At 32.9% G+C, this 11,070-nt stretch overlaps 1 protein-coding gene across 1 annotated transcript in view; it reads right to left on the bottom strand.

The window, feature by feature from the left end:
- LOC148944221 (enoyl-CoA delta isomerase 2-like) overlaps positions 1–10,065 on the bottom strand; it is a 41,141-nt gene extending 31,076 nt beyond the window's left edge. The window contains exons 1-3 of the mRNA XM_089100646.1: positions 9,976–10,065; positions 5,406–5,544; positions 3,332–3,490 (exon numbers count right to left, since the gene is read on the bottom strand). Coding sequence (XP_088956772.1) covers positions 3,332–3,490; positions 5,406–5,507 — 261 coding nt within the window. The 5' untranslated portion in view covers positions 5,508–5,544; positions 9,976–10,065. The remainder of the gene's footprint in view (positions 1–3,331; positions 3,491–5,405; positions 5,545–9,975) is intronic.
- Positions 10,066–11,070: the final 1,005 nt, after the last annotated feature.

Genomic DNA, 11,070 nt, shown 5'->3' with positions numbered 1-11,070 from the left:
CAATAATTGAGCAAGCATTGCTTCCTCTACTGAATATATATTTTAAAAAAAATACAAAAAAAAAAAAAAATACTCGGAATAGAAATTGCTTCCTCCCATTAACAAAGCTTAAATGAATTTGAAATTGAAAAAACTGAAACCAAGATGAGGATAATAGGTAAACTAAAAAATGAGCAGTAAGCATTCCTTGTCCCTACAAAAATGACATTGAACTAATTCAACACAATAGAATAAAAGGGTAACAAAAGCTATGTATATTTCATGGAATTGTGATTTAACAGATGAAGGTAGAAGAAAAGAATAATTTCTGCTAAACTAAAGGATGCTATCCTTTGGTTTAAAGCAAATAAGATTTTAAGAAGATAAAGGGAGTTTGACTTTATATTTAAATATTGGTTCTTGCAGTTTAATTTCTTCTATTATAGTATTAGGAAAACAATGAATGCAAATTATATGAAAAACTGTTAAAAATGTGAAATGATATTTGGTCATGCCAGCAGATTTATTACCTGAATACAATACTACTACTACTAACTACTCACTGCAGCACCAAGCCGTCTGAGGCGAACACAACTATGCACGATCCTCTTCCATCCCAATCTATTCAAAGCCTCCCTCTTTACACCCTCCCGAGAAGCTCACATTTCCTTTAAATCTTTCCTCACAACATCCTCCCACCCCATTCAGGAACGACCTGCTTTTCATTTGGTCCTAGACGATAGATACCAGCTACTACAGAAAAAACTTTGCAATACACCAGCGGAAAAACAGCCACCAGGCATCTAGCAAGAACTTTAGCAACAGACCTGGTATTAGAAAAAGGACCTAAATAACCGGTTTGGGATACTTCAAACACCCGAAAGTTGTAGTTTCCTAGAAAAACGGTGCTGTTATCTAGCGAACCACCTTTGGTTCCATTAAAAGTGGCACGATCGTTTGCAATCATGTAATATATTATACTAATTAAATACTGTATTGCATTAGTATATTGTATTACAATATATTGTGTTGTGTTATATTGTTGTTATACTATGGTTGTTATATTAGTTGTTATAATAACTCTGTGGCTATTTAGCAGGTGAAATAACTGAAATATTTTAACATATACGACTATAATATGTAGAATATAGGTATACCTAGATTTTAATATAACATAATATAGTTAATTGACATATATATCATTTTCAAAATAGAATTTTTTTTTTTTTTTTTTTTTAGGACTATATAGTTCATATTTTAGTACTATATATCCCTGATTTTTAAAGTCATCTTTATATCATTCCACAAACTGTGCTTCAACTTGTCTATACTCTTTTAATTTGATACTACATAACCCTTCATGATTTTTGACAAAATTAATTAACTGTCCGTCATTTTCCCTTGTCCAAGTCACGTTTCCACTCGTTGTTTTAAACAAAATGGTCACCACTACACGTGAAAAACACCCTACAGCTGTTAATCATGTTTATAACAGCCTTCAACTGACAGCACCACTATTTTACGATATGGTGACACTCGATGTTCTCTAGGGAACCTACTCTGATTGTGTGTATGGCCAAAGCTATGGTGACACCACTCAAAGCTACATTACAGCCACTAGATACTGGCACCGCTTTTCTAGGATAACACTAAAAATAGTTCTCATTCCACCCCTGAGTTGAGAAGTAGTTTTCCCTTAGCAGAAAAGTCTTTTTCCCTTTTCCCATATAGTTATACCGAAATTTCTAGTGTTATTTCTCAGCTTCCAAGTAGCCGTTCAGTTGATGGTTTTGGTTTGAGTAATAATGTCCTTAAAAAGATTCATAGAATTCTAAATAAAAATATTAGCTATCTTTGCATTTCTTATTCAATTTTGCTATACATTGATCCAAATATAAAAGAAATAATTTGACCATAAGGGTACAAAAATAGATTTTTCTTCAATGTTTTCCAACTAGCCTATATTCTACAGACAAACCAAATTACATAAGGGTACAAAAAATAGATTTTTCTTCAATGTTTTCCAACTAGCCTATATTCTACAGACAAACCAAATTACATAAGGGTACAAAAAATAGATTTTTCTTCAATGTTTTCCAACTAGCCTATATTCTACAGACAAACCAAATTACATAAGGGTACAAAAAATAGATTTTTCTTCAATGTTTTCCAACTAGCCTATATTCTACAGACAAACCAAATTACATAAGGGTACAAAAAATAGATTTTTCTTCAATGTTTTCCAACTAGCCTATATTCTACAGACAAACCAAATTACATAAGGGTACAAAAAATAGATTTGTCTTCAATGTTTTCCAACTAGCCTATATTCTACAGACAAACCAAATTACAGTTCAGAAAATTTTAGGTTGGTTCTAAAACAACTTGGAACTTTAATTGAAATTCTGACTATAATACATTAAAACTATTCTAATATTGACTTTATTTTAATTCTGCTAGGGAATGCTCCTGTTGCTGGCACTAGTTGTTATTAATTCCTATTAAACTCATGTTGGAGCCCAAGTTTAATCTCTTATCAGTTTCTCATTATTTTGCTTCTTTTTCTAAAAGGTCAGCCTTTGGAATCCAAAATAGGCTCCTTTTAATTTCAAAGAAATTATGCATTAAGTTATTTTCATTCCATCATCTTCTCCTCTTTCAAACCATAGTCACAATCACACAAACTAAAGCTTCATCTATAGTTTAATTTCTTATCAGTTTCTCATAATTTGGGCTTCTTTGTCTAAAAAGCCAGTACCTGAAGTCCAAAATAAGCTCCATCCAGCTCCAAAAAATGATACATCAAGTTATTTTAGCCCCATCACCTTTTCTTCTTTCAACTGAGTCATAATTAAACAAACTAAAGCAGGTTCTACAGACATGGCATCCATTTGAACTACGTTACTTCCCCTCAAAAATTGAATAATGTCCCATATTCAATATGACAACTATTTGTTACTATAATACCACTTTGCAGTGACAAACAGTTGTCATATTGGATATTATTAATATGTGAGTTTTTTCTTCTTGTCTATTTTGCTTTTTGCCTTTTATTTATGTGTTCTGTTTAATGTTTGTTTTGTTTTTCCACTCTCTCATTTAAAATTATATATCCGTTTTTTTTCTATATTTTCATTTGTTTAATTTACAAAATAAAAGGCACAACACACCTTAAAAAGGTGTTGTTAACACACCATCCTGACTGCAGAACAAGGATGCCTGTCCAGTAAAAGAAAACACTAAGAAAGTTCATTTTCATACCAATATTTGTTGATTCAAAGACGATCCTTTACACCATTGTTAAAGGCAGAAATCCAAGATTTTATAGTTAGTTGTAATACATATGATCTACCTGTGTCATGTCTCCAAGAGAGTTCCACGAGTCCCATTTTGCCCTGCCAACCATGTCAAGCATTCCAGGTCTTTTTGAATTGACTTTCCCAACTGTACTTTGCTTAAATAGGCTGTAAAGCTTCAATTTGGTAGTATTATCTGGTTCATCTTTTAAATGCTGCAAATTGTAAAACTATATCAATCTTCATATGCCTTTTATCTATATCTCCATATTACTGCAATTTCTATAGAATAATTTTACACTTAAGGAATTTTTAACACAACCCTCCCCCTTTTTTCAAAAATCAGAAACTCTTTAGAATAGTTTATTTTTCAACAAGAACTCTATGAACGTTTTAGCAACACATTTTGAATTTTTGTTATTGTGTTCGAATTTTTATTATTTTGATTTTTAGAATATTAATACTGTTAATTAATATCTATGTCACTTTATCTTACTAGATCACTATGAAAAATAATATTTTGATTAATTAAAATTTTAAACAAGCAAAAATTACTCTGCATAAGAAAAGGGTTGTCATCCACCTATAAATAAAACATTTTAAGTGACCTTTATTAAAAACACAGAAGACTTAGAGAGACATTACAATTTTAAATACAAATTTGCATTTTATCCTAGATTATTTTTTAAAATTCAATTTCATTTTAAATCAACTTTAAATTGTTTAAGCAAAGGACTAATCATTTCTGCTTGTGTGAAGTTATAATGCCTTTTCATAATGCTGCATCTGCAGCATAATGCAGCAGTGGATTAAGGTAGTGGTGCCAACCCTTTTATGGGGAATTATTTCTACTCATTTGAAGTTTTAATATTGTCATTTTCATAATGATACATTTACAGCAAAGGATCAAGAAAGTGATATCTCCCCTTTTTGTGTGGACTAATTTCTGCTTGTGTAAAGTTTTAATATTGCCCTTTGCATAAGGATTGATTGTCCTTTCACAGTAGAGGACTGATGGGGCAATGCTGTACCCTTTACATGAAGTTATTTCTGCTTGTTTGAAGTTTCAAGATTGCCCTTTTAACAATGCTCCATTTACAACAGAGGCTTGTGTTAGTGATGCCACCCTTTTTATATGGAGTTATTTCTACTTCTTTAAACTTTTAGCATTATTCTTTTTATAATGCTACATTTATAGCAAAGGACTGATAAAGTGATGCTATCCTTTTTATGTGGAGTTATTTCTGGTTTGAACACTGCCCTTTTCATAATGCCACAATTACACCAGAGGATTATGGGAGTAATGCCACTCGTTTTATGCAGTGCAATTTCTGCTGATTCAAAATGTTAATTTCCTTCTTTTCCTAATTCTGCATTTAAATCCAAGAAGTGAGGGATTTATGTCACACCTTTTATATAAATTAATTTCTGCTTGTTCAAAGTTTTTAGCTCTATTCTCCTATTGAAACTTAGTTCTTTCTCCATTTTTTTATATTTTTGCTGTAACTTAAATACAAAACCCTTAACCTAATATCAGCTTATAGTCCCTTTGGACAAAAGTAGCATTTTAGGGCTAATAGTGCAACACAATACATTCCGAGCAAGGAAAGGGCCATTCCAGCAAGAAAGGGCATTTTTGGAGTGTTCTGACCTAGACAACACACAACAATTCAAAATGACAAACTAAAGGAAGCCTTTTATGTGTCTACAGCCACTTGTTCTATGCCAATACCATTACAAAAATGAAGAGAAAAAAAGAGCTATTTGGCATTCAGGAAATAAAGAACTATTGTTAGTTGAGATGTTTTGGTGTTCTGAATTCACTGGCATATTTTTGTCAAAGTTATGCCCTTTTTCAGGGCTTTAGCCTTTTCTGTCAAGCAATGCAAATTACTTTGCATGGGTAACCCAAATCATACTAAAAGTTAGGTATTTGGAATAAGCATTAAAACAAGAACTATTGTAGCCTATATTCTTCCCTAATTCTTGAATTTTAAATCTTGAATGCTATAGAATGTGCACTGTCATGAATTGGATTCATATTTTAATTCCCAGCAATAAAACTGCAGTGAAATATATGTTATTATTCTCAATACTTATTTTATAATATATTAAAGACACTTATCTTACCTTTAACCTTTGCTGAGCTGTCTGAAAAGATTCTGTAACAGATGACATCATTCTAACCTTCAAATTTCCAAAGCCCAGAATTGACCTGCTAAGCCTAAGCATATCTAATTAGCTTCCAAAAAAATTTAAGAAACCTCTTCTGAAAAAGAATACCAATGACAACATTATTATTATGTGAAACTAAATAGGAAGTAGTTTCAAAGGTTACAAATTGTTGTTGAGAAAGCACATAAAAATAACATGGATTTGAGGTCTTGGGTCTTTTAGCCTTGCAAATATAGGCTAGCATTGCCCACCTCTGCTTGACACAGTTGGCAGAGTAGACATTTGTCCCTATGTGCATTGTCACAACATTAATATTGACAATTTTTTGGTATTGTTCTTTTTTTAATTCATATTTTAATAGCCAATGTATATGTTCATGGTTCTAAATTACCATATTCTGCATAGATTTTAATGTTTCTAGCTTGTTAAGTTTAGCTCGTCTTTTGGGGGAGTTCAAAAAGTGTACACACACTCAATTTCCCAGGTATATGCAGCAGAAAGAGCTGGCTTTACAGAATCTTTAGCTATAAATATGCTAGCTTTCCTGGTTATTTTCCATAAATTATACTGAGCTTTGGGACAATTTTTTCTAAGGACTGTTGTTTTTCCTTTACATAGTTAAGAAAGCTCTTTTTTTCTCAATCCTCCTTTGATAAGTTAGGATATGACCTTTCAAATATCCCCCTCCAGTTTTACAGCATAGTTTGTTGTTATTAATTCTTTTTTTTTGTATCTTGATCACACTGAAATACTAGTGGTATACATAAGATTTCAATAGCTACAACCATACAGAATTTATATATGCACAATAGGCACACATACAGAATTTATCTTGGAAGGGTAAAAAATCTGGGAGGGAGATATGACATCAAAAATAGGCAATTTAAATGAAAAATGCAAGAACAAATAGGCAAAATTACAGAAAAGCTAATATTTTGGGGGCCATGGGTTTAAACATTTCCTACCCCTTTTTACATTTCTCATTAACTATCAATTAGCAAAAGGTTAATTTTGCTATATTGATAAAACAGCAATATAAAAAAGTAAGCAATTATTATGAGAATTTTACCTTGTATATATTTATTTATTTATTAATACCAAAATATGGTAAGCTTTATCAAGCTTGTCACATTAAACAATTAAAAAAAAGTCTATGACAATGCTGACAACATAATACACACATACAATTCTATGAAAAATAACACTTTGAAAACATAATAACTGAAACATACAATAACATACCGAACTAACTGAATCATATCTGATAATAAATGAAACATACTGAAAAGTAAGCATACAAAATAACTGAAAACATACAGGTCACAAAACAGCTAATACAAAAAGTAAAAATATTCTCAAAATGGATTGTGATAAGAACTAGTATGGAAATCTGTAGAAACTAAACTACTTTTGAAAGACTGGACTTTGGTAGTTGCAACTATTTCTGATGGAAGTGCATTCCAAGTCTTCCACACTCAGCTAGATAAAGAGTTTTGGCATAATCTTTTCTGTGAACATTGGGGGTACATCTTAGCGTTGGTGTTGTCAGGTACTACTGTATTCTGTGAAAGTGAAGAAGTGAGTTAGAGTGGTATTATCAATGTTCCTAACAATGCAGAATGTATACATATAGAAAAGTTCTGCAGCAGAACTTGGGAGCTAAAAACAATTAAGGAATCACAATGTTTTTATTTTTTTTTGCTTTTCTACCTACCGTACACTACTCATGAAAAGAGCTTTGATTTCCTGCTGCAAAATAAACTTTTGGGTAATACTATTAACAACAACTCATTGCAGCACCAAGCTGCCTGAGGCCAACACAACTACAAACACTTTTCCATCCTAATTTATCTAAAGCCTCCCTCTCTACACCTTCCCAGAAAGTTCAAATTTCCCTTTAATCTTTCCTTACAATGTCCTCCTGCCCCATTTGGGGACAGCCTGCTCTTAGTTTGGCTGGCAAGGATAATCTTTGGTAATCTGTCATCCTTCATCTGCACAGCATGTCCTAGCCATCTAAACATTTCTGACATTATAATCTTAGAAAGCAGGATTGAACTCAAACAGCTTACTGTTTGAAAGATGTTCAGTCAGATGGGTACCCAAAACAATCCTTCAGAATTTCTCTGAAAAACATCAAACAAATCCTCTTCTATTGCTTAGAGCACCCATGCTTCAGAACCCAATCTGATTACTGTACATTCCAATATTCTAATCTTGGTTTGCAAACTTATCTTTCTATTCTTCCAAACTTTTTTCAACTGTGAAAAAAAACACCTGGGTCATGGCTATTCTACTTTATACATGTTCACTGTACCCACCATCTTTACTAGTAATAATACTTAGGTAAGTGAAACTGCCCACTTGATCAATATTTTTCTTAACCAAAAAATAGTCCTCCATGTTTACTTATTCCTAGTCTTTTGATGTTAATGTTCAAACCTATTCTTGGATCCTGAACTCTCAAAACCACCCAAAAACTGATTCATTTTGCTAACACTTTCATCTAGGGTGTTCAAATCATCAGCATGATCTAAGTTTAGTAGTTTTACTTCCCCATTTAATTCTATGCTCTCCCATACCCTTTGACATGTTCCTTAGGACATTAAAGTCTATTGAAATGATCCATATAAATGGCAATAAAACAAAACCCTACTTAACTCCTGTTTCAATACAAAACCAGCTACTAAACTCATATTTTTACATTAAAATCCTAGTTTAGCTACTTTTCCCTATCTTGGAAAGGGGTTAGGTTATAAAAATGACACTTTCCGTAATTAATCCAGGGTCAAAAACATGCTCTGGGAAGATATTGCCAAGCTTCTATTTTAAACCTCTTCTAATTTCTAAGTCCTAGAAATTTGCCAACTTGACAGATATATACCTATTGGGATTTTGACAAAACAACATTATACCTTAATTTCCAGTTATCAGCTTAATTTTCTCTGGCTTTAGTTCTGAAAATCAATATTGGTAAAATTATACTTTTGCTACTTTTGACTATCTTGGAAAAGGGTTAGGTTAGGAAAATGAAACTTTCAGGGATGGGTCTACAGGTTAAAGTATGTCCAGGTAAGGTGTTTTCAAGTACCTACCTCTACCCGTTCTCTCTCTAGAGGGTCCTGACCTTTGATGACCTTTAAAATATGTGGGCTATAAAAGTGAAACCTTGCAAAATAGATCTTCTGCTTAAATAAAGTACAACAAAATTGTTTTCAGCTTCAGATCTTTGTTCAGTCCTAACTTATAAGGTTTTAAGATATGCATATACATTTCCTAAATTTTGAAAAAAAATTGATATGGCTTATAATTCTACTCAAATAACAGGAATTGCATTTTCAGAACTAAAGCCAGAGAAAAAAAAACAGATAACTGAAATTAAATTAAAATATTGTTTTGCCAAGATTTTAACCTGTCATGTAGGCAAATTTCAGGACCCACAAGAGGGAGAAGGAGTGGAGGTTGTGGTATTTATTTAGCCTTGGCCCCCTCATAAGGAGACATGTTAAGAAAACAATTCTTACTTTAAAATATGTATAATGATCCTAGTTCTTATATTATCCAAGGGGAGAACCTTTATCATAAAGTCTTTCCTCTAAAAATCCTCAAAAGTGAAAAAGTTTCCAAATATCACCACGTTTTTAATTCAATGCTTAAGTCTTTTGAAATTGCTGCTGTAAACTGCTGCCAAATAAGTTGTTTTATAGATAGTGTTTAGCACGTGTTTAACATGTGTGTCAAAAAACATGTTTAAAGAAAAAGTAGTGGTATATTAACCTAACCAAACCTAACCTAACCACTGCTATTAATATTTTGTATTTACGCCACTGCTATTCGCCTTTCGCCACTGCTATTAATATTTTGTATTTATGCCACTGCTATTCGCCCTTCGCCACTGCTATTTGCCCTTAGTCACTGCTATTTAAAAAAAAAAAAAAAAATAAAAATACCAGCATGAACGCTATCTATAAAAGAACTTATGAAGAAGAAATTTAAAAATGATACAACTTTGAATTAAGAATATGGAGATATTTGGAAACTTTTTCACTTTTAAAGATTTTTTAGAGGACAGAATTGATGATAAAGATTCTACCGTTCGATAATGTAAAAATTAAGATCATTATACATATTTTAAAGTGAGAATTGTCTTCTTAACATGCCTCCTTATGAGGGGGCCAAGGCTAAATAAATACTGAGGTTGTTACTTCAAAATATCTTCCCAGGACATACTTTAGCCTGTAGACCCATCCCTGAAAGTTTCATTTTCTTAACCTAACCCCTTTCCAAGATAGTCAAAAGTAGCTAAAGTAGAATTTTACCAAGATACAATATAATCAAAACATTTTTCAAAAACTAGGTCAAAATAAGGCACTGACTGAGAAGGCTATTGGGGATAGGCCTAATAGCCTAGACTAACCTAAGGATAGAAAGTTAGGGAAGGCTACTGGAAGTAAGTAAATACACATCATGAAAGCTAAGTCTTGTCATTTTTTATAGCCTAAAACCAACAATAAAATAGTTTAACTGAAAGAAATGTAGATGTGCTAGGCTATGCTACAACTGGATAACTTCAGTTAATCTGGCTCGTGTGGGATTTTTAAAAATATTGGCAACTATACTGTGTTGCCATTAACGAACGCTCTGAAAACCCTAACGATTGCCCTGACGAAGATATGTCTGGTATAAAATCTTTAAGTTGTTCATGTGCTATGGGATGGTTTGGCGTCTCCACTCCATTTATATACTCCTTTCTCCGTCACTATCCCTGACAAGGAGATGCTGTTTGTGTTGTCTCATAGTGGCACCAGAGTGGACCTTTTACGAGTTTTTCTGGCCAGAACCATGACCGCTAACAGCGTTGCAGTGGGGCCTTGAGGATTGTCACTCCACGAGGAAGCCATAGCCTAGAAAACAACACAGCATATTCACTGAATTTCAATTGATGGATATTTCTCCTGGTTCTGGTCAGTTTTGGTCGGCCTTTTTGGGCTAAAAAACTATTTTGTAACTAAATTATCTATAATGGGTTGCCTTCTTGTAGTAGCATAACGTATGTAGGCATGAAAATGCAATGAGTCACAGTTAATAGAATCGACATTGCTTGTGCAGGATTTTGACTCTTGTTGACAGAAGAGCATCGTCAAGTTCGAAAATTATGTTGTTTCTAACATGTGCCCAGGATTACACAACGCCCGCATTTAGACTGGAGTTCCCAAAGATTTCTTGCTATCCGATTCTAAGCCAGATTAAGTGCTTCGTGTAAGCTTGAGGAAATGAGTTATTCTCATGGGTGCCCATAAGGGAGGAGGTGGAAAGGGCTTCATCCCCCTGGTTGAATGACGCTGCTTTATATTTGTATTAATTTAAAAAACAACTTTTTCCACAAAATAAGTTTGTCAAAGAAAAGTAAAGAGCTCCATCAAGCTAAAAATAGGCAGAAATAAAGTCAAATAATCTTCCAAGCGTAAAACTACCACAAATCACTGTCAATATATAAATGAAACTCAAAACGAACAGAAATTAGAATAAATAGCCGAGTCGAATAGCCCCCATGCCTTCTCAAAACCAGAACATAATTTAGGCTTTACTGAAAAAAAAAACAAATGACTGTGGATTGACA

The sequence above is a fragment of the Artemia sp. Qi Xiang Cuo genome, chromosome 14 (assembly GCF_049724085.1).
Source record: "Artemia sp. Qi Xiang Cuo chromosome 14, ASM4972408v1, whole genome shotgun sequence".
NCBI lineage: Eukaryota > Metazoa > Arthropoda > Branchiopoda > Anostraca > Artemiidae > Artemia > Artemia sp. Qi Xiang Cuo.
The sequence above is the reverse complement of the archived record's forward strand: the minus strand, read 5'-3'. Positions and strand labels throughout refer to the sequence as shown.